The sequence below is a fragment of the Sycon ciliatum genome, chromosome 4 (genome assembly GCF_964019385.1).
Source record: "Sycon ciliatum chromosome 4, ocSycCili1.1, whole genome shotgun sequence".
NCBI lineage: Eukaryota > Metazoa > Porifera > Calcarea > Leucosolenida > Sycettidae > Sycon > Sycon ciliatum.
The window spans coordinates 36,086,894-36,111,120 of record NC_088646.1 but is presented as its reverse complement, the minus strand read 5'-3'; the positions used below and the strand labels follow the sequence as shown (position 1 = coordinate 36,111,120).

Sequence of the window (24,227 nt, the reverse complement as noted above, 5' to 3'; positions counted from 1 at the left end):
CGGGTTTATCGTACCGTACGCACATTCTCAAAGTTCGAATGTTCGTGAGAACTACGAATGTTCGTTCGCTGTGGCCTAACGAACGAATATTCGAATGTTCGGTATATTCGTTTCACCCCTAATGAATACTCTCCGCCACAAGAACAAAATTTCAGCAATGGAATCAGGTGAAGCGAGTCGAAGAAAGGAAGCAGGGTAAGCGAAATGCACGAAATAAATCAGCGAAAGAGCGCGTTCTTGCACTAACACTCTTACAGTTCATTCAACTCTGCATCACTCTCTCCAGGATGTCAGTTGCCCCTGCTACAGTTCTGGTCTTCGGGTTGCTGCGCTTGGCTTTTTTTGGCAACACAGACAGTGAATGGCCAGATTCCCACTTCCCAAAGAAGTCAAACACATCGCGATTGAAAGCGCTAGTCGCGATCATTTTTCTTTGGTGCCTCCTTTGATCTTGCCATCACAACCTCCCAAGCAAAAGTAAGTTAGATATCGTGATTGGACTGGGTTTTACCTGTCAAAAAGTGTGTGGGAGATAAGCGACAATTGCGATGAGCCGGACCAAGTACTCTCGATTGCCGTATTAAAGTTGCTGTCTCCGAAACGCTTGTCTCACCTTACTGTTAACGGCGTACAAACGCGATTTCCAAGAGAGGTCCTGCCACATCACTGATATCCACTCCAACCACTTGCCGTACACCTGAAGTTTCTTCAGCACAAAATCTGCTCCTGTGCATCCATCTTCTCAAGAGAGAGACAGACAGACAGACAGACAGACAGACAGACAGACGGAGAAAGTGAGAGAGTCATGATCGAGTCAGAATGAACCAGTGGAAGTGATAGTGTAGCGGGCCTGGAGGCAAAGCAACCTAACAACTCGAAACTAACTATCGTGTTACTTTATTATACAATTCTCTCTCTCTCTCTCTCTCTCTAGACGGCAAAACTGTCTCTAGCAGTAAAACTCTGAACTCATTGTGAAAGATAAAATAAACACAATTTATGGAAAATAATCACAACCAGCAACGTACTGTCATGCGACCGTTGTATGGTAGAACGAACGTCGTAATGAACAGTACGCTGAGCGTATACGCAAATGCTGAGCTTGTAACGAACGTCGTATTTTTACAGTACGCTGAGCGTAAACGCAAATGCTGAGCTTGTAGCGTGACCAACGTGTGACCAACGCTACAATAGCATGAGACCAGTCATGTTCATACTTCGAAGTAGCACCGTGATTGTAGGTGATCTGGCCAAATAAGATGCTTGACCCGAATGAACCTATCGACGAAAAACCCGCTTTGCACGAAGTCGAATTGAGTCAGCTTTTCAAAATCAGAGTGCTAGGGCCCTGGAGACAATGTGGGATTTTTCTGTTTTGTATTTGCGTATGTGTGTATGTGTGTGTGTGTCTGTGTGTGCGTGCATGCATGTATGTATGTATGTATGTATACGCGTTTGTGCATGTGTGTTCACCGCACAGCCGCTAGCCGTGACGTTTGATGACACATTTGAAGACCATGAATCTGACTCGGTGGATTATTGGCGTCGTAAGTCACTTTTGTCCTATATTGTCAGTAGGGCTGAAACAAATATTTGAACTATTCGAATATTCGATCGGAGCACGTCTTGTAACGAATATTCTTCGTTTCGCTTGTATTCGAATATTCGAGGAGTACAGTTCGATTGGGGTTTGTAGTACCTTGTACTGCCATGCATCATGTAAAGTACGTGCATGAATGTACATCCGCGATGCATGCAGTGCATGTCGCGTACTGATAGCTGCTACTGGCATGCATATTTGGCACCTCTACTGTACTTGATCGGGGACTCCTTTCACAAGCTGAAGTTTTCTGTGCGAACTGCATTCACACACGCAGCCAAGAATGGATCGCGGAGCTCTTCGCGGATTGAGACAATCTCTTTCCTCACCTGGCGCAGTTGTACTTGTAGTTTTTGTTTCCACTTCCTAGTCATGTCTGTTCATCCCAGTCGCTCGTCTGTTTGGGACTATATGCTGAGAGACGATCCCAAAAAGGGCAAGGCAAAGTGTAAGCTGTGCTCTAAAGTACTTACCTTCAATGGATGGACAACGACGAATTTGTGGAACCATGTCCGAACCGAACCGCTCGCGACCACGAGTTATCTGGAACTTCGGGGAGCGATAAAAAAGTCAAGCTGGAAACAAACGTGAGGCCTCCACCTCCTGGGAGCGTAGAGTCGTTCCTTTCTAAGTCCTCTTGTAGCGATGCCCGGTCGCGACAGATAACGGACCTGCTTGCGATGTGGTGCGCTCGCATGTGGTGCGCTCGCAATGTTCGTCCAATGTCAATAATCGAAGACTCTGGCTTGAAGGACGTTTTCAAATTCGTTGAACCAGGCTACTCGATGCCATAACATACCCATGTGACAAAGATTCTGAAAAGAAAATTTGATGTCTTGTTGGAGAAAGTGAAGGATCTCCTGGCTGATGTGGATGCAGTGTCCTTCACCACTGACATATGGACTAGCCACACAACGCAAGGGTACAATCAAAAAAGTGAATTTTCCCCACTTGTTCTATATTGACTAATGTGCACTGTGTGTGTGTGTGTTTGTCTGTGTGCGGGTGCATGCACCACACAAGCATCATACTGATAGCATATGACGATTGTGTAAACATTTTCACTTACCTTTTCAAATTCTATGTAAAAGTATGTATATATGAACACTGACCACACATACGATGCCTTAATAACTACTTGAAAAATAGCAAAGAACATTCGGAATATTCTTCATTTCGCTACATATTCGTTTAGAATATTCTATTCGCTTTGTTTGGTATTCGTATCAGCCCTAATTGTCAGCAGATTGTCTCGTTGTTGTGCAGCTTTGCGCATTCTTCGCTTTCTTCGTACCTTTGTCATGTTTGTTAGGCCTTTGGTGTTCGCAGAAATCCCATGTACTGTGGCTTTTTATTGTTATGTGTTGCAGCGAAGGCTACTCACGTTGTCTTTCTGTCCATCTGTCTGGCTGTCCGTCCGTTTTTCTGCCATGCCCCACTCCATTTATGCTGTGAATGTTGATTCAACTATGGCATGGTAATCCAACTACAGGTGGAATCCTGATAATTCGAATATGGCTTAATTCGAACATACCGCTTAATTAGAAGTTTTTCCAGGACCGATTTCTGTCAATACGATTCCCACATAATTTTTTCTGATAATTCGAACCTCGAACCAGACATGTCCGGTTAATTCGAAGTTCCACGGATTCCTCTTACATAGAAAATGTGTGGCATTTGTGCTGATAATTCGAAGTTAGCAAAGTGTAATTCGAAGTTCACTGTACACTGTACTGGTCAGTTCAGTTTGTATGAGCAGGCTGTGCCGGTCAGTTCAATATCCGTGAAATCTGTGTCTAAGGTCCATAGCGCAACTCTGCGTGACCATGGGAGCATTTTGATATACATATCGCAGTGCTGCCACACTTTGAGGGAGAAAAATCTGACGGGGGTGCTGGGGTGTCCCCCGGTGAAAATCTTCAGGAAAATGGCTTGCTGTTGGGGCCCCAGAACACATTTTTAACCTTCCAGCACACGCCCTACAACCATGTCAATTATGCAGCAAATGTAGCTACATGTACAATGACAGGCCAGACGCGACCTGGAAGCGCCGAATGGCCAACTGGACTAAAAAGCGCTCAAAATAAAATAATCGATTGTCCCTCTTTGGGAACAAAATCGGTCGGTTTGTCCGACAGGCAATCAAAAATCGGACGATTTCCGAAAAATCGGAGCAAGTGGCAGCCCTGATATCGTGTTATGGGTTCATGTTTGGATAAGTTTTTTCCTGGCAATTCGAGGTTCGAATTATCAGGATTCCACCTGTACTGTATATGTATCTAATATTGACTGAGTACGAGGTCAATGTAGGAAGCCGAGTAAAAGCATATGACTACAATGACTACCATTCGAAGCAGCAAAGCAACACACCACCCAACTTGGGTGGGTCAGCAATATCAGAGATAAAGGAAGGGGGAAGCTTTGCGAAAACGAATTGTACAAAACCGGACGCCAATATCTAACGGTACTCCTTATGCATGACACTATTGTGGACGAGTTGACTACAATAACAAGTAATTCCACACGACGTACATTTCGCCGTGTTAGTGAATTGTAGTCAAGACCGCATTGTCATGTTATTAACTGGCCTCGTCATCGTCCTGTAACAGTGGCCATTCTTTGTTGCCGCGGGACTTAGCTTGTGCACATTTTCGCTGCGCTCATCTTCCCCTCTTCGGTCCTACGTAACCATGAACCTTCTAAGTTGGAAGGCTGTTGGTTTGCGCACTGGAGATGTGTTGGAGCTAGGTCTCGAGTCGCTGAATGTCTCAGTAGCCTGTCAGTTTTGTGCCATAGTATCGCACTTTCTGACCGTTTATCATCTTGTTACAGTCATGGATAGTTGCTGCATAACTCGTTCTCATGTGTTTCTTCTCTTTTTTACATTTTATTACTGGCTTATTATCCGAGTTTCAATAGTTTTATCCTTTGATTTCTGAAGCGATGAAATTATGGGCTATTTGGGCCCAATTTTTCCTAAACCGTTACCGGGGGAGGGCCCCGGAGACCCCTCCCCGGGACCCCGCGTTTTCTTGGTCGTAGCAATGTAGAATATGTTGAGACGCCCCTTTGTGTTGGTGTGTTGCCAGGTCTTACTCTGCAAGCTGTCAATGAGTGGAGAATTGCTAATGCGTAGGGTCATCGTCACCCACTGCGCTCCCACCAGAATGGGCTTGGCTGTCCATTTTTCTTTGGGACATTGGATGTAGTGCAGGGCTCTGTGTCCCCACTGCCTACATGCTGAGTATTGAATTGCCAAGCCCTTAATAGTGCAGGAGTATCGTGCTACGGTTGGGCAATGTGCTCTGATCTTCCTGCTCGACAGCATCGCCTCTTCACTATACTAACGACTCTGTAGCGAGTACCTGCCATGCTTACAAATATAACTTGCCTAATCCAATGTGCCTGGTCTATGACAACTCAATTTTTGGTGTGTTCTGTGCTAGTCCCCGGACCAGCTAACCAATATTGTAGCAGTCACTTTGCCTGCATGCCTAGCAGCGGTTCAGCTGGGCCCTTAGAGTCTTAGTATGTGTATTGTGTAGCCAGCGATAGCACTCTACTTGCTTGTTTGTCACGCACGCTGCAGTAATTGTTGCATTGTTGCAGCTCTGTCCTTGTCTTCTTCCTGGTTTCTGACTGGCTTTTTTCAACTCCAGAAGGTGTATTCCACCTGTTGTCGGCATAGTAGTTCTCTATAGTTTCTGCAGCCTGTAGCCCTTAGTACGTAGGCACTTGTCATGTCGTTTGATCTTGCCCACGTCTATAGCTTTTGTAAAATGCTAAGGACACTTTAGTTTTTAGCCTCCATCTGTGTGTTACTGTATTCTGTTCATGTGTCATGGTCGTAGTGCCGCCTTTCATCATATCTGTACCTGCCTCTACCCACTGATGAATGGCCTGGCTCTCTGCAGGGCTTTCTTTCCATCCATGACACTACATGAAAGCTTGCGTTTGTTATTCTAAAATAATTAACAAGCGTTGCATTTCCTTTTTTATTTGGCAAATGGTGTGTCCAAACTGAACTTTGTCTATTTTAAATTTTAGAATTACCATTTTGAATGCATCAACTATGGATATGTTTGGAATGAGTCGACTTTCCTTTTGATGTGTTGTATGCTTCTGTTCTGTGTTGTGCCCCTTCATTTCGAGCGTCAAGTGGTAATCTCCACGAATGACGTCAAATTCCTTCACCTTGGGGATCGCCAACACCTTCAGTGCAATCCTTGCAACCATCCTTATGAGTTTTGTTGGGGCCTGGTCAGACTGCGGCAAAATCGAAATAATCCTGGGATCATAATCCGAATCTCCATAGTAAATTGCCGCCAGAGCGGCAAAAGCGAGAGTCGACGCTCCAAAAAAATGCAAGAACGGACCACGCTTTTCCGCTCCAAACAGGATTTGACGCTGATACTCCATTGACGCTGATAATCACTGATTTTTTCATCTCCATATCGAGGAGCTAATTGGCCACGGACAACAACAAAACTCATAAGGATGGTTGCAAGGATTGCACTGAAGGTGTTGGCGATCCCCAAGGTGAAGGAATTTGACATCGTTCGTGGAGATTACCACTTGACGCTCGAAATGAAGTTTGAATTTTCATTCTCCCCACATGTGTAGTGTGATCGCGATTCAAATTCTGGACGCTGTTCTTTTTTCGTCAGGCAACCAAAATTTGCCGCAGTCTGACCAGGCCTTAAGGGCCAAAAAAAATTGCCGCAGTCTGACCAGGCCCTATCGGGGACTTAGAACTGTTTCCTCAACTTAGAAAAAAATCAGAACTGAAAGAAGAAAAATCTGAAGCCAAATGCTGGGATTTGAACCCAAACTGTCAGATTCTCAGTCAAAGAACTTGGGGAACATATTACAAGTGACAACTGAAAACTTCGGTTTACACAGAAGTAATGTCCAATGTAAACGGCATATGTACATGCTATATACTATTACAATAATATTCCTTTCTTCCTATAGCAAAGCAAAAACAGTTTTAGGTATACTATGTCGTGATAAATCTATTATTAGACACCCTAAGCAAACAACGGTAACGCTATTTTTTACGGTACTCGTACCTTGATCACCCAAATATAGCGTTGAAGCTGCAGCGTAAAAACGTTATGGGGGCTGATTTATCGTTGTGACCGACGGTACGTTTTTTGGCCAAATTTTTTTGATTGCATAGTACGTTCACCTTGTATCGCGTATATGGTGACATAAATGGTTGTACCGCGCGAAGTAAAGTCTATTCTTACGGCAACAGTGTACTAAAAATTGCGTGCATCTTGCTAAGGGCCTGGTCAGACTGCGGCAAATTTTGGTTGCCTGACGAAAAAAGAACAGCGTCCAGAATTTGAATCGCGATCACACTACACATGTGGGGAGAGTGAAAATTCAAACTTCATTTCGAGCGTCAAGTGGTAATCTCCACGAACGACGTCAAATTCCTTCACCTTGGGGATCGCCAACACCTTCAGTGCAATCCTTGCAACCATCCTTAAGAGTTTTGTTGTTGTCCGTGGCCAATTAGCTCCTCGATATCGAGATGAAAAAATCAGTGATTAGCAGCGTCAATGGCGTATCAGCGTCAAATCCTGTTTGGAGCGGAAAAGCGTGGTCCGTTCTTGCATTTTTTTTGGAGCGTCAACTCTCGCTTTTGCCGCTCTGGCAGCAAGTTACTATGGAGATTCGGATTATAATCCTAGGATTATTTCGATTTTGCCTCAGTCTGACCAGGCCCTTAAGGTCGAACCCAAATCACGGTATTTTCCCCCTTACGGTAATACCATTGCAACATAACGTTGTTTGCTAAGGGTGTCTATTGACCTCTTTAATCGTGCAATAATAGATACATATTGACCGCTTATTATTGGGTACCCTGTAAAAAGGCCCTACAGTCCATTTCAAAACTATAGACGCGTACCTAGGCAAAAACCGTTATGCCAGCATCTATACCACATAAAATCTGTGATCACTTTGTGCATAAATTTTTCCAAATTGGGTGTCTGTTACCCAATCGTTTAGAAACTATATGAGAGTAATTATGGAGCGGACCTGAGCAATATTCCGAAAACTATTCTCAAAAAGTTCCGGCCAAATTTGAAATATTTCAAAAACACTACGCGTCTATTGTTTTGAAATTGACTGTAGGCCTGTGGGCATGGGACTGCCCTATTCAAAATTTTTAAATAATAATAATAATTGCAACGGCGAGTGAGAAACTAATAATTATAACGCTAAAACTGTGTAGTGAGACAAACAATCATGCTGTGCACCTACGAAAACAATTTTAACGCAACTACATGTTTCATTTGCTTACAAAGATCAGGCTTATGCAAACGAATACAAACAGCCTCAAGTACTTTCAACTGACTAGCATACCGTGCACGACAAAGAACAGAAAAACTAAAATCATCATACACCTGCAGACACTTAGGGTGAGACAACAAGTGAAGAAAAACGGCAGACTTCTTACGATCACAATCACCTGAGACGAGGAATCAGATGGTGATTGTGATCGTAAGAAGTCTGCCGTTTTTCTTCACTTGTTGTCTCACCCTAAGTGTCTGCAGGTGTATGATGATTTTAGTTTTTCTGTTCTTTGTCGTGCACGGTATGCTAGTCAGTTGAAAGTACTTGAGGCTGTTTGTATTCGTTTGCATAAGCCTGATCTTTGTAAGCAAAAGAAACATGTAGTTGCGTTAAAATTGTTTTCGTAGGTGCACAGCATGATTGTTTGTCTCACTACACAGTTTTAGCGTTATAATTATTAATAATAATAATATAAACTGGTTTTGAGGGAAAGAGACAAACGGGAAAAGTCTGAAGAAAAAATTGACTGTCACCACCAGGACTCGAACCAGGGACCCTCGCTTGTAGCCAGCGATGCTCTAACCACTGAGCTATGGTGTAGTCGTCATCCAAGTGTTCGGGTAGAAATGCATACATTATGACATGTACATGACTTGATTGCGACTAGTACTCAGTACTAGTAGTAGTAGTAGTGCATGCACGTACATGTAAGCCTCGTCATCAGCTATAATTAGATCTCCCATCCTTGTAAGCAACCTTGCTGTCATCACTTCTATAACTAGTACGTCTACCACTTCCTTTTAGTTAGTCAATCACGTCGTTGATTCCGGACTGTTCCATACCTTCCAAGTACTATGCCCGATGAGTAATGTTGCTGACTAAAATGCATAATATAGATATCTCACCTTCTAGAATACCTCGCTTAGTCATTATGTTAATGTTACGCAATGCTCACTTCATCTACCTGTATAGCAATGATGATCTAGGTTTACCTTCTCCACTATTCTAGAACTTGTAGAAGGATGATTTCGTCATGAATCCTTGTCTTACCAACCTTAGTTCTCTACCTTCGCTATAAAAGCTGCTGCATTCTTAGTTTCCTAGGGATTAGTTTCATGCTAGACTACAGTGTATTACCTGAGAACTCTTTCTCTCTCTCTCTGAATAAGTGTGCAATTCTGTATGATAACCAATATCCATTCCTGTACCCTCTTGCTCTGCCGACTGAGTAAACCCGAACATAACACAAGCAGAGACCGTTCAACGTTTTCTTCAGACTTCGTAACTCACACTTCCTGTGAATCCACACAGGTGGGTGGGACGCAGCCCTCACTGTACCCACACACTTCACGTACAAACTAGCACGCGGGGAGCCCCAAGTCATAAAATATTAACTGGTTTTGAGGGAAAGAGACAAACGGGAAAAGTCTGAAGAAAAAATTGACTGTCACCACCAAGACTCGAACCAGGGACCCTCGCTTGTAGCCAGCGATGCTCTAACCACTGAGCTATGGTGTAGTCGTCTTCCAAGCAGAGACCGTTCAACGTTTTCTTCAGACTTCGTAACTCACACTTCCTGTGAATCCACACAGGCGGGTGGGACGCAGCCCTCACTGTACCCACACTTCACGTACAAACTAGCACGCGGGGAGCCCCAAGTCTTAAAATATATAATAATAATAATAATTTGGAAAGGATAATTTGGAGAAATGGTGAAGGGAAAAAATATGGATTCAAACAAGTTTTCGTACAACACTCATCAGGAATCGTCGTTGTACTAAAGGACACTGAAACAAAAATTGAACTATTATAGAAAATCTAAGTTAGAGAAATAACACTACAAGTTTTATAAGAGCAACAACAGTGAAATTTACAAGTCTGATGAGTGTTGTATGAAAACTTGTTTGAATCCATATTTTTTCCCTTCACCATTTCTCCAAATTATCATTATTATTATTATTATTATTATTAGACACAATCTCATAATTTGGAAAGGATTGGGAGAACTTCAAATTCAAAGGATCAGTCGGGGAAGTGAACTGCCTGAAAAGAGAAAAAAACGCCAGGTGGGTCTGGCGTTTTTTCGCTTTTCACTGAGGCAGTTTACTTCCCCGACTGATCCTTTGAATAATAATAATGATAATTTTAATATGGCAATAAGTAGGACGAGCTGAAGCGACATGTGGACTACTTTATTAACAATGTAAGCGATGGAGACGATGCAAGAAACAACCTAAAGGGTAAGGAAACATATTTTTCCTTACCCTTTAGGTTGTTTCTTGCATCGTCTCCATCGCTTACATTGTTAATAAAGTAGTCCACATGTCGCTTCAGCTCGTCCTACTTATTGCCATATTAAAATTATTGTCTCCTCGTCGAATTTTTAAATAATGATAATAATAATAATTAAAAAGCTTACGTGGAGATAATAATAATAATAATAATAAGAGTCCTGGTGGTGACAGTCGATTTTTTCTTCAGACTTTTCCCGTTTGTCTCTTTCCCTCAAAACCAGTTAATAATAATAATAATAATAATAATTGACCACTTACCCGAGGACTTAAGCGGGATTCACAGAAGCTTTTTTTGCGATGCGACACGCGATCTGCGATGGACGCGTGCGATGCGAACTCGCGAAATACCGTTCACAGAAGAAGTCAGCGATGCGACAAAGTCTTGCTGATTTGGGTACGTCACCATGGTATTCGCACGGTTTGGTACAACTTGTACAAATTTATAGGCAACAACTCTTGAACCTTTGTACAACTTTGCTGTAGAAAAGGCCAACATCGTACGCCAAATCGCTTGTCGCATCGCAAAAGTTGAGCCAAGCTCAACTGTTAAGGCCGATTCACAATACAACTTTCTGCGACGCGACATGCGACTTGCGACACATGCGACGAGCTGCGACAGCGACACACGGTTCACAATATTCTTCATGTTTGCGACATCCTCATGCACAAGTAGTACTATGCACGGGCACTGCACGTGCACCCAGGGTCGAAACTGTACTCCATTTGTGTATGTCGCGTGTCGCAAGTCGCAAAAGTTGAACTTTCTTCAACTTCTGCGACAGGTGCATTGCGACAGCTCGCGACAGGCAGTTTCTTGTCGCAACTGTCGCAAATCGCGTGTCGCGTCGCAGAAAGTTGTATTGTGAATCGGCCTTTACGTTACTTCCCCGATGGCCCTGTTGCGGCAGTTGCGTGGGATCCGCGATGGTTGCGATTTGGGGATTTCCCGGTTTCGCGGCTGTCGCATCGCAAAAAAGCTTCTGTGAATCCCGCTTTAGAACTTTTTCCTCAACTTAAAAAAAATTGGAACTGAAAGAAGAAAAATCTGAAGACAAATGTTGGGATTTGAACCCAAACTGTCAGATTCCCAGTCTCAGAACTTGGGGAACATACTACAAGTAACAACTGAAAACTTCTGTTTATACCGATTATAGAGAAGTAATGTCCAATGTGAACGGCATATGTACAATGTACATATTAATATTAATAACGAAGTGCTAACTCTAACGAGAAATCTGTCGTTAAAATAAATCGTTATACAGAAATCGATACATATAGTATTTTAAATTTTATTATTACTTTCCTATTGAGAATGAGTGAGAATCGTTACCTTTGATACACGTAAACTTGTCAATTTTGGGAAATCGTTATACATGTATATGCGCCTCGTTAGAATATGTATCTCTATTATTGCACGATTAAAGAGGTCAAAATATTTTATATATTGACCGACTATGAGGGCAATAATAGATTTATCACGACATGGCATACCTAACCTGTTTTAGCTGTGTTTATAGGAAGAAAGGAATACTATTGTAATAGTACATAGTATGTACATAATTGTACATATGCCGTTCACATTGGACATTACTTCTCTATAATCGGTATAAACAGAAGTTTTCAGTTGTTACTTGTAGTATGTTCCCCAAGTTCTGAGACTGGGAATCTGACAGTTTGGGTTCAAATCCCAACATTTGTCTTCAGATTTTTCTTCTTTCAGTTCTAATTTTTTTTAAGTTGAGGAAAAAGTTCTAAAGCGGGATTCACAGAAGCTTTTTTGCGATGCGACAGCCGCGAAACCGGGGAATCCCCAAATCGCAACCATCGCGGACCCCACGCAACTGCCGCAACAGGGCCATCGGGGAAGTAACGTAAAGGCCGATTCACAATACAACTTTCTGCGACGCGACACGCGATTTGCGACAGTTGCGACAAGAAACTGCCTGTCGCGAGCTGTCGCAAGCTGTCGCAATGCACCTGTCGCAGAAGTTGAAGAATTATTATGGTTTTTACAGTACGTTATCAGAGCCCTATCTACGTACTCTCCGTAGACTACGAGGTGATTTGGCTTTTTTTAACATTTGGCATTTTTTAACAAATGTGTAAAATTTGCTTTTCTTCTGGCTGTTTCTCTGCTCCGGATGGCTGTATCGAAACATGGGTGGTGGCAAATGAGAGCCAGTTTATCGTAGATCAACATTGACCAGAAAATTTGGTGCATATAATTTCAATTCTCCCTGCCACGTTGGTATAACTAGTGGTGGGTGCTTTGCCATTTTGTGCAAAATGTGTAAAATGAGCCCCTGAATGGACGAGGAGGGCAGTGAATTGCTTCCGCAGGGCCTTTGGGCGACGTCAGGCCGTCTTGCCATCACTAGAGACAGTAATGAAGAACAATAGGTCACGGAATACACTCTGTGAGGACGAAAACATCGCTGCGATGCTATGTTATCTATCCAATTCCACCGTATAACACAGCCACTAGTTACAAATACAAAAACACGGCTTTCGCAGCATACAATGCAGTTCACTCTTCTGTTGATAGATTAATTTTCATCCACTAGCAATCCTTGAAGTGATATCTATCAACTTCAGAACATTGATGACCGAATATCCCAGTTTGTGATGCCATTTTACAAATTTGTTAAAAAATGACACACCAATTATTTGAATCCTGAGAATACTATGAAAGTAGGACATGATTCAAGACACTTTCCAAAGTGGGATCATTCCCATTTTTGGACACAACGGGCATGAAGGATAGCACTTCCACTTGCAACAATTCACTTGGACGTAGCTTATCTAGAAGTGACTGAAAAAACGTCATTTTACAACCATGTTAAAAAAAGCCAAACCACCTCGTACTTTCCGTAAGTGGAGTGCAAACTCGCGAATTCACGGGTTTTTCCCGCCCACTAACGTAAAGTTTACGTAGTGTGGAAAATCTCTGTTATGTAATGACAGGGCCTAGGGCTGAATGCACCAGCATCTATTATCGTCAGCGGTTCAAGTAAGTTTTACATTTGTAGTCGTATAGATACATGTGCCGTAGTCCGTACTATGACTGTGCACACGCGCACACACGCACGCGCACACACGCACGCGCACACGCACAAACACACTTGCGCATGCACACTAATGCCAGTAATGGCTGTAATAAATTATTTGACATCCCTGTCAGCAGCGGCCATGTTGGGGTAGGATTGAGCGACAGCTGCCCTTACCTTCTCACAGTAAGCGCTGGCCGACTGTCCCTTCTCCTGTCGCAGCAGCGGGTTGAGGCATAAGGCATAACGTCAACGATTGACTAAAGTACGGTAACAACAAGACTGAAACATACAGTAGAGGGACGAGACTCGGAGTTCACGCACCGCTGCCACCAATACAGCCAATAGGTAACCGTGTGAGGCACGACAATCAACACGAATGTCGGGAGGAATTACTTTGAAAGAAAAGGCAAGGAAGAGAAGACGCACTGATCTTGCCCGAGGCAATTATGTCATGATTTACCTCGCTGTTCGTCCACACGCCTTGGAAGATTACCGCACACGTGAGTTCATGCTTCGTTTGAATCCCCAGCCATGTACCAGTGACAGTGTACTGGACTGCATACTACAAATAACACACATGTACAGTCATGCAGTTTATGTCGATGTTGACATCATTGACATTGTCCTTGAAGTTGTACATGTTTTATGTTTAGGTCTCATCGCGCATGCTACACAGCTACATGTACATGGAAGTCAGTGACCAAAACTGATCATGAGGTGATGGCCACACTCCTGAGTCCTGCACATGTACACCACTTCCCACACACGCCCTCTCCTCTCTTCCTCAGATAATATTATTGCATTGCCCGGCATTAATGCATTGCGTTACGCTCAACCAATCTTCTCCATCACATAAAAACGCTATACCTGCAATTACTTCTACTGCCATTGTGCGCATTCCCCAGCGAGAAACGTCACCACCCGCAAGGATAGGTACTAGGTGGTCTTCTCGTTCACGTGACACTGTGACTTCCAAAGCAGTACTGGCCAACTCATTCGTTCAGTAGAAGACCAATGTTCAATGTTGACCGTGTCGAGCACTTTAGCCTAGGAAATGGTACATGCGCATGTGCACCGCAATGCTATTTGACTCCAGATCTTGACCAGCTGACTGCTGACATACAGTAATCTATCAAGTTATGACTTATGAGATACACAATCATACACAGTTGCGAGGGCAAGACGCTCTGATCTTGCCCCAGGTCTGTTAGTGATCTCGACCGAGGGCAAGATCACTCACATGACCGAGGGCCAGATCACTCACATGACCGAGGGCCAGATCAGAGCGGCTTGCCCGACGCAACTGTGTATGATCGTGGTTCATACATGGCCCACCTCCCGAACAACTAACTTTTTGTTACTTCACTCGGCACCTACGGCACAACCGACGAACAACAGCGCTCGGTCCAGGAAAGATCAAGTTCAAAGTGGCTGGTTATAATTATTTATTTCACCATGAACTGGAAATTATGATAAGTCACCCTTGTTCTTCCTCATTCTGACGTAACGCTTACAAAGCACATGGCAGAGGTCATCTTTGGAGCATCTGTTTAGGTCCAACGCCAAACTAGATTTCTTCATGAATGTTTCTAACACAGACACCCAGATTTTCGTACTGTTCTTTGTACTCTTCGGCGTACGACCCGCTACCACGGAGTCTTTGGTTGGTTGGTTGGTTGGTTGGTTTTTATTTCACTTCGCACATTCAAACGGGATGACGACCCAATAAAATGACGGCGAAGGCTTAGCCTAGAAGTGGCTATGGAAGAACATAGTAAAAGCTATGGCAGCACATAGTAAGAGAATAGGATACTAATAACTGCGGGTAAACGGGGGGAGAGAGAGAATACGATGTATCTGTGATACTACGTCCGGGTTACTGAACTGCACGGGGAGGGAGAGCAGAGCGATCAGCAGCAACTCGAACTACTCCCTACAGGCGTATGGTACACATGCATGCTTAAACTCAGGTAGCCGGGTAATTGTGCGGACCTCACCAGGGAGAGCGTTCCACAGCAGAGCACCAGCAACAGAAAATCTCCGCTGACCGCGGCGGCTACGGTTTGCCTGGCTTAGTAGGCCATTTGACTGCTGATGGCGGGTAGGGGTGCCTTGTGCCAGGGTCAGAAGCTGGGCCAGCACAGGGCTGGTGCGGGCGTGGATGCACCGCCAGATGGTGATCAATATTTTCTGCCTGTAGAGCTCGCTGACACGGTACAGGGAGTGAGCAGTGAGCAGCGGCTGCATGGCTGTCCGGGGCGGGTTGCCATCGATACAGCGGATGGCTCTGTTTTGCGTGGTTTGCAGTCGTTTGAGTTGACCCTCTCGCATTGCGGCTGAGAAACAGCAGGAGCCATAAAGCAGGTCGGGCATTATGACCGCCTTCACATACACCTGACGAGAGCGTCTTGATAGGCTTCGGCGTGCCCGCCACAAGGCGCCAATTTTCTTGGCAACCTTGGTGACCACATAGTTTACATGGGTGTCCCAATCTAGGCGATTGTCAAGGTGAACGCCGAGGTAGCGCGCAGGAGACGCTGAGGGGAGGAGACAGTCGCCGCTTTTGACTGTTACTTCCTGTACATGCTGCTGGGGAGAGATAGTCAGAACCTGGCTCTTGGTGGCGTTCAAGATGAGGCCTCGGGACTTCAGCCAACCGGCCAGAGCAGTTGCCGCTGTGGTGAGGGTTCTGGACGCTTCCGCCGCTGAGGCCTGGGAGTCGTACAGGGCTATGTCATCTGCAAATTGTACACTTGGCACAGGCGAGGAAACCAAAGGGACACCGCGTGTGTATAATTATACTGAAGAGGACAGGGCCGAGAACAGAGCCTTGGGGCACTCCGCAGGTGCAAGCCAGAGCAGGGCTGGTTGAAGGCGAGATGAGGATCTGCTGCTTGCGGCCGGACAAGTAGTCGACGAACCAACTAAGGGCTTTTCCAGAAATTCCAACCGCAAGGAGGTCTTGAATTAACTTGTCGTGGTGCACTTTATCAAAAGCCTTCGACATGTCTAATAGGCACAGCCCTGTGGTCTTGCCACTGTCTCTCGCCTTCTGCAGATTATCAGTCAGCACACAGAGGGCGTCTTCCGTGGAACATTTCTTGCGGAAGGCAAATTGTGTTTCGGGTAATGCCTGGGTCAAGTCCAAATGACGAACTAACTGGTGTTGCACTACCCTCTCCAGCAACTTGGACACTATTGGGAGAAGGGATACAGGTCTATAGTTGGTGGGGACTGATGGGTCACCGGCCTTGTACAGTGGCACGACAGACGCCAATTTAAATGCGGATGGAATGGTTCCAGTCCTCAGCGAGGTGCAGAACAGCACAGCAAGAGAATATGAAAGCAAGTCAGCACACTGCTGTAGCAGAGAGCCCGGTATGCCGTCACTACCTGTGGCTTTCCGCGCATCCAACTTCTCAAGGAGACGTCGGACGTCAGCAGGAGTCACAGGATCAAGTTCGGTCAAGGAGAAGGGTCCAGCGGGACCGTGCGGGGTACAGAGTTGTTCAGGACGGTTGGGATCGGTGACAATGGAGTGGAACGTGTCGGCCACCTCGCTGATGCTACAACTAGGATCTTGGCGGCGACGTGAACGCCCAGTGACTGCATTTAGAATGGCCCAAGACTTCCTAGGGTTGGCCACATTTTCTTCGCACTGACGGGAGAAGTACTCGTTTCGCTTGCGCCGATACGCATTCCGAGCAGTGCTACGTGCTTGTTTAAACTCTGCATACAGTGTGCCGTTTGTCCTATCCTTCCGCCAACGGCTGTGCAGCCGCCGTTTACGCTGTTCGAGCTGGTGCAGCTCTCTGTCAGACCAGGGAGGTATCGCCCTCCGGGAAGGCTTAGAGTTGTGCAGCGGGGCATGCTTGTCCAAAACGTACAGGAACTTAGTGTGCCACTCTTTCCACATGTGATTTACATCATTGTGATCCGAAAAATCATGTAGAGAAGCCTCAAGGATATCTTGCCGAAAAGAGTTAATGTCAACGCCACGTATATTCCTGGTCAGCCGCGACGTCGTGGATGACGCGGGTAGTCTACCTCGGCATAGGTCAGAAAAACGTTTACGAACGGGTTCAGCCATTTCGGGACAGGGAAAAATAGATGAGAGATGTATTTGAAGCACTTGTTGATCGTAGAAGATGAAAAATGTGTCGCTTCCTGTATAAACCATTGTAACAGAATACAGCGACGTAGAGGTGAGAAGATGGACGGAAAGCAGTATCCAGGTATCGTCTGTGTACTATTCATCCCTTGCTACAACCAATGCTGACCTGCATGTACCTGGTAGTGCTGGAGAAAGTTTGAATGAACATGTGGAAATTGCGTACATGGAGGAAGAAAGCAATGCAATGTCATGAAACTCACCAACACACTACATCTATTTCCACTCCAGTTACATGTACGTATGTAACATGCACACGGACGCGTACACGTACACGCATCGCATGGCTCTTGACTTGTAACTACATGCTACACTGTCAAAAGCCTACATGCTAACAGCTGATCTTATCACTTCCCAAAACTTGTGCATGACGGAGTCTTTCCTTGTGTCTCCTGTGCGCTTCCTACGGTCGGTACACACACGGCGTCGGTCTTATCGACATTTACATCGCTGTTCGGCCACACGCCTTCCAAGACTACCGCACACATGAGTTCATGCTTCTTTTGAACCCACAGCCATGTATTGGACTGCATACTGCAAATTACATGCAGGTTATGTCGATGCCAGTTGACATCATTCTCATTTTTATGTTTTGTGTTACCGTGGTCGCATCGCGCATGTTACGCAGGTACGTGGAAGTCAGGACCAAAACTGATCATGAGGTGATGGCCACACTCCAGTCCTGAGTCGTGCACATGTACACCACTTCCCCCACACGCCCTCTCCTCTCTTCCACAGGAATTGCATTACGTTACGCTCAACCAATCTTCTCCAACACATAAAAGTACCTGCAAGGTCGACTGCCATAGTGCGCCACCCGCAAGGATAGGTGGTCTTCTCGGTGAACACTGTGACTTCAAAAGCAGTACTGGCCAACTCTTTCGTTTGGCGGACGACAAATGTTCAATGATCACCGTCCGTGTCGAGCACTTTAGGAAATGGTACATGCGCATGCGCGCAGCAATTTTTACTCCAGATCTTGACCGGCTGACTGAAGTTCTTGACCGGCTAAGCGGTCAGGACTCAGGATCGCCTGATCTTGACTGCTTATTCTGGTCGCCCATTGGCCGTCACCTGGCAACAAGCACGTGCCATGTATGAATGTGTATTTCTTCTACAGCGAACGTTTAAACGTTTGTCTTATCCGTGTTCTTCTTAACGAGGTTTCACTGTACATGTACATGTACATGACATGTACGTGTCACTTCTTCACAAGTGAAGTGGTGAGAACTTAGAAGTGCTCAAGTGATAAGATCAGCTGCTAGGCGTGTCAGCAAAGGAGTGACAAAGAGTCATACAGTACGTGTACGTCTACATGTGACATAAGTAGAGTAAAAATAAATGTACATGTACCTGTAGTCAGCTACAGACTCAGTTCAGTACAATGTACAGTCTGCATCGGCTATAGCGCACCCTTTTGATTTCCGTGATTTTATCACTATTATATAACCGATGCATCACTATAATGCGATACGATTGATTTTTTTCCATCGACACATGAAAGGCAAGGAAATACTTCCAGCATGGTGTTTTGACAAAATAATGAGCATGCTGCATAGTTGACAGTGCCCGCATTTCCATGAAAAAACCTGTTATGTACATGTACATGTACATGTATCACTATAAAAATAAGCAACGTGAAGAAAGTAAAAATAGGGCCTTTGAAATTATTGCTACATGTATTTTAAAGTTATCACTATAGCCGATAATAATATTATTAAGTGTGTTCGGTCACGGAATCTGGGCTCCAAAGAAGACTGTATTTATTTCTGTTCTTCGTAACTGAACGAAAATCTCTAGACTAATAGTATGCACACATCATCGTGCCTTGGCACGGACATACCAACTCTGCTATTGTCCTCTCTCCAGGACCAAAAAACTCTGCTTTCCAAAGAGACAAAAAAACTCTCTCCTCTCCAAAGTGAAACTGGTACTCTCACAAAAGCACAGCTGATAAAGCGAACAGACCTACAGCCAATCAGCAAACCAGTTCCGTCATATGATCCGGCAGGTATTGCATGCCATGCATGTACTAGATTAATGCTACGGTACAGACAATCGCATGTCTAGACAGGTCCTAACAGTGTCTAGTCAGTACTAGCATCATGCTCACATGTGCCGGGTCAGCACACAATACATCGACCGAGCAAACGGTAACCTACGGGATCTACTGGAACATATCCCCCTCTCACACGAGGAGAAAACCACACTAAAAAAAACAAAAACAATCCGAGTGTGACACAACTACATAATCATGTCCATCACTGTTACTCATTTCCAACTGGCAAAGGAACGAGATGATGGATGGCACGTTGCAGGATCTTGCCTCCAATCTTGACGTCCACGACGCGCACCTTGTTGTCCTTTCCTGGGAAGGTCTCCATAATGCGACCCAATGGCCACTCTCCGCGCGGAGTGCCGGGACTCATCCACATCACCACGTCACCCACCTTCAAGCTCTTCTTGGCCTGGCGCCAGCACTTCCGGAGGTTCAAGGATGGTAGAAACTCTCTTTTCCATCGCTGCCACACGTCGTCTACTAATCGCTGTACTGCCGCCCATCTCTTCCGCTTATGCTGATGCTCACCAAGCACCGTCACTTCCTTGGCCAGAGGCGCATCCATACGTCCCACAAGGAAATGCTGGGGAGTGAGGGGCTGATCATCCTGAGCATCATCTGAGACTGTAGTCAGCGGACGAGTGTTGATGAGATGCTCTGCTTCAATCAGTGCGGTCAGCAACTCCTCGTCGGTAAGCGAAGCATTAGCGAGTACTGTGGTGATGGCACGCTTAGCAGCTTTCACAACAATTTCGAATACTCCTCCGAAGTGGGGTGCCCGCGGAGGATTGAACCGCCACTCTATTCCTTCATGAGCGAATTTCCTGCTGACTTGCGTGCGATCAATGGCTTCGCTCGCCTCTCGGAGCTCTCGCTCGGCAGCTGTAAAGTTCGTGCCGTTGTCCGACACCATGATGGACGGAGTGCCGCGACGCTTGATGAATCTGGAGAATGCCATCAGGAATGCTTCTGTGTCCAAAGAGAAGGCCATCTCCAAGTGGCATGCTCTGGTCTCCAAACAGGTGAAAACGCACATGTACCGCTTCTGCTGCACTCGACCACGCCCTTGCTTTGTGTAGAACGGTCCTGCGTAATCTACTCCACATCTGGTAAATGGTTTGAGAGAACCACACGTGCGATGGTTGGGTAGCGGTCCCATGATCTGCTCCGCAGCCTTACTCATCAGTCGGCTGCATGTAACGCATTGTGCACGTACACTTTTGATCGCTGATGTACCATGTACAATCCAGAATCTCTGTCGTAGGTTGGACAGCAGGTGCTGGGTTCCGACACCATGGCAACAGAGGTCGTCTTCGCGCTGGATGAGTAGCGTAGTGACTCGGTGACGCTGTGGTAGGATCACTGGCTGGCGAACACCAACAGGTAGGTTGACAGCATGCTTCAGTCGTCCGTTGACGACCATGAGAGCAGGGTGTGACGTCGCATCCAGGACCGCGTTGAGCCGGTAGAGAGGGTCAGATGGTGGTAATTCCTCACCTGCCCGTAAGCGCTCAAGCGTGGCTGGGTACGCTGACAGCTGAGCTTGTGCAAACCAATGTCGTTCGGCTCCTGCTACTTCTGCTGCCGTCAGCACCGGTACTGTCACTACTGATCTTGGCTTATGACCGCTTGCTAAACGGACATAGACTAGTGGGGCACTGGTGTTGGCGGTGTCGACGTGGGTTTCCCCCCTCGTGACTGTCGCAGTCTGCCGTCGGGCATTTTGTACGAACCGTAAGCACCAGGCAGTCACCCTGGTAAGACGCTCCCACGTCGAATATGTGGCAGGATCTAGTCGAGATGGCGTCACCTGGCTGGCGAATGTCATACATGGCTTCTTCTTCAGCTCACCAGGTAGTGGCGGAGGGGTATCAAGCTCCACAAGCGGCCACTCTGTCTCCGGTCTGGTCAGGAAGTCCGGCTTCTTGAGAAGAGATCGCTCGAGGCTGATCAGCCGCTTCTCTGCCATGGCTCGGTTTGGCGGCAGCTGTGGCTGGTGGTCTGGCCGAATCCAAGGGATGCCTGTCGTGACACGACCATCAGTGATTTTCATCCTGTCAGCCACGAGGTGCTCTGCTTCTATCTCAGCCATCGTCTTGTCAGATTGTGGTTGCATGCCCACCTGGTCATCCTCCCAGAACTTAGCGACCAGTGTATCGAGCAATGGCTCACATACTGCAGATGCGTGCAGCGTGCACTCGGATGTGGCACCCGTCGGCATGTCCACCGGCCCAAAGCAAACCCAGCCGAGTGGTAGACGGCGTGCAATGGGCTCTCCCGCGCGCCCAGTGGCCTCCTCCAGCACTCGGTGTACATCAATGACATCGATACCAATCAGGATGTCTATCTGCCGCGAGTCGACCTGTGGTAGCGGTAGTTGCTGGAGGTGGGGGAATTGTTGGCTCATCTGATGCCAGTCAACGGCCGGTAGCGGAGCTGTGATGTCGGGCTGGGTCCATGCTTGGAACGCCGTGCTGTAGTCACCATCATGACTGTGGATGGTCAGGTTGACTCTCTGCCGGCGGCCTGTTACTGTCGTTCCGCCTAGGACTGAGGTGGTGAGCTGCTCATCTGGCCCGCTGACACCCAAGCTCTCAGCAACGTCAGCCCTGATATAGCTGGTCGATGATGCCGAGTCAATCAGTGCCACTGCATCATACATCTGGTCTTGGTGTTGCAGCTTGACTGGCACAGTCATGAATGCAACATGGACCCCGGTGTTAGCGGTGCAGGTGGTTGCTGTGGCCGTCGCTGCTGTGTCGGATGGACGCTGTGGCTTCTCACGTAATCCACCGCCTCGCTGTGGACTGTCCAGTCGATTGCTTTGATTCATGCTGGCTGGCTCTTTGTCCGTCTTCCTGCTGTAGCTCTGCTGTTGTCTCACAACGTGGAGCATGTCATGGTGTTTTCCACCGCACTTAGCACATGGGTTGCTCCTGCACTCAGCAGAACGATGGCCAGCAACGCGCAGGCAGCAGGTACACACATTCAACGGCTTAACGAATTTCCACCTGTCTGCTGTTGACAAGGTGGCAAATGCCCGGCAGTCAGCTAAGCCGTGGCCCTCTCCGCACTTCTTGCATCTGGCCTTTGGCGTCTCATTTCCTGCTGTAGTTGCCAACGTTCTATGTGGTCGATGATCGTGTCGGCTCTGTGACTTCTGCAGCACTGCCGTTGATGTGGGTGTCTTGTGGGTCTCTGCCTGCCTCTCCTCTACCTTCCTCAGCATATGAACCAGATTCAGTAGCCAGTCTGCAAAGTTGCAAACATCGCAGTTCCGGTCCTCGTGCAGCTCAAAATACCTCAGCAGGAGGGTCGGTGGTATTTTCTGGGTTGCTGCTAGGTACAGTTCACGGCCGGGAGCAATGCCACACGACTTCATGTTGACCAGGGTACTCCGCAGCTTTAGAGCAAACTTCTTTAGCTTGTCGGTGGCTTTAGCGTTGTCAATCTTGGGCCACGTCAGGATATCTTTCTCGTGACGCTCAAGTTGTCGCTCCTCACCGCCATACCAGGCTTCTATTTCCACCAATGCTGCTTGAAAGGCGCCTGTTCCGTCCATAATGTCCTGGACGAGTTCCTCGGCACTCCCTCCGGCGAGTGACTCTCTCAGTCTCGCCATTTTGTAGTGCTCAGTTGTGTGGGGGTCTGTTCCCACCAAACTCATGAATTTCTGTCTCCAAGGGACATAGTTCACTGGCGCTCCGTCAAACTGCGGTAGCTTCAACGGCTTCAAATGGGATCTGTATGTCCCGGCATGAGGGTAAGCAGCTGGTGATGTATATGGACGTTGTCCATCTGGCTGACTATACTGCGTAGCCAACTGACTCTGTGCAGCTGCTGGTGCACTTTGCTGTACATAATATGGCGTGTAAAAAGTTGCAGGATTCGCAGCTGGTGATGTATATGGACGTCGTCCATCTGGCTGACTACACTGCGTAGCCAACTGACTCTGTGCAGCTGCTGGTGCACTTTGCTGCTGTACATACGGTGGGTAGAAAGTAGTTGCAGGATTCTGGCTGCTGGCTGTGGGTCTGGCTGATTGACCTCTTGCACTCACTACTCTGGCCTGTCCAAGCTGGCTAGGCACTTTCTGCTGGACTGTGTAGCTACTTGGCTGCACTTGAGATGTCACAGCAGGGTGATACTTCTGGTTAGCTGGTGTCTGATACTGTGGGCCTTGGGGCAGTTGTGGCTTCAGACTAGTTGTGGTGAATGGTGCAAAGCTGGACTGCACAGTGACCATCTTTCCTGGTCTGTGTTGTGCGTTGTTACTAGTATTAGCCACAGCTACTGGGGCAAAACTGTTACTCTGCAACACAGGATTCACTGCACTATCACCAGACATACCTGCATGTACTTGACTGCCGCTAGCGCTGTCGCTGCTCACTGGACCATCAATGACAATGGACTGTCTGTGCATGTGTCACTGTGGATGGCAGTCCGTCACTTCGACCAGCTTCCACTTCCACCGTTCTGGTCTTACTTGGTAGCCAGCTCTGGGGACTTCTTCGTTCCACATCCACAGCACTCAAGCATGGAGGCCGACTACCAGCTGGTGTTTGTCTTGGCTTGGTCGGCTGGATGTCAACTGCGTCCACCACGCTGAAGGCGCGCCCTGCTCTCCCAGACTCTGCGCTGGTAATTTTGAGCTTCTCAAGGAGTTGATGATGGCGCACGAGTGCTTCTGTCGTGAGCCCTTGTCCAACACCTGCGTGGGACAGTCTCCGTGCACTTTCATCTC

The 24,227-nt window shown here is 46.7% G+C and overlaps 2 protein-coding genes and 1 long non-coding RNA gene across 3 annotated transcripts in view; 1 reads left to right on the top strand and 2 right to left on the bottom strand.

Moving 5' to 3' along the window:
- LOC135815941 (mitogen-activated protein kinase 14B-like) overlaps positions 1-5,708 on the top strand; it is a 36,238-nt gene extending 30,530 nt beyond the window's left edge. Inside the window, exons 11-12 of the mRNA XM_065329297.1 lie at positions 1,481-1,547; positions 4,690-5,708. Coding sequence (XP_065185369.1) covers positions 1,481-1,547; positions 4,690-4,736 — 114 coding nt within the window. The 3' untranslated portion in view covers positions 4,737-5,708. The remainder of the gene's footprint in view (positions 1-1,480; positions 1,548-4,689) is intronic.
- The window catches only part of LOC135815943 (uncharacterized), a 32,466-nt gene extending 18,792 nt beyond the window's left edge, over positions 1-13,674 (bottom strand). Inside the window, exons 1-2 of the long non-coding RNA XR_010553333.1 lie at positions 13,428-13,674; positions 614-738 (exon numbers count right to left, since the gene is read on the bottom strand). This is a non-coding gene — a long non-coding RNA (uncharacterized LOC135815943). The remainder of the gene's footprint in view (positions 1-613; positions 739-13,427) is intronic.
- A 6,017-nt stretch (positions 13,675-19,691) lies between these two features.
- Positions 19,692-23,729, bottom strand: LOC135813536 (uncharacterized). The gene has a single exon (XM_065326628.1). The coding sequence runs from the start codon at positions 23,727-23,729 to the stop codon at positions 19,692-19,694; it is 4,038 nt and encodes a 1,345-aa protein (XP_065182700.1).
- Between the last annotated feature and the right edge of the window lie 498 nt (positions 23,730-24,227).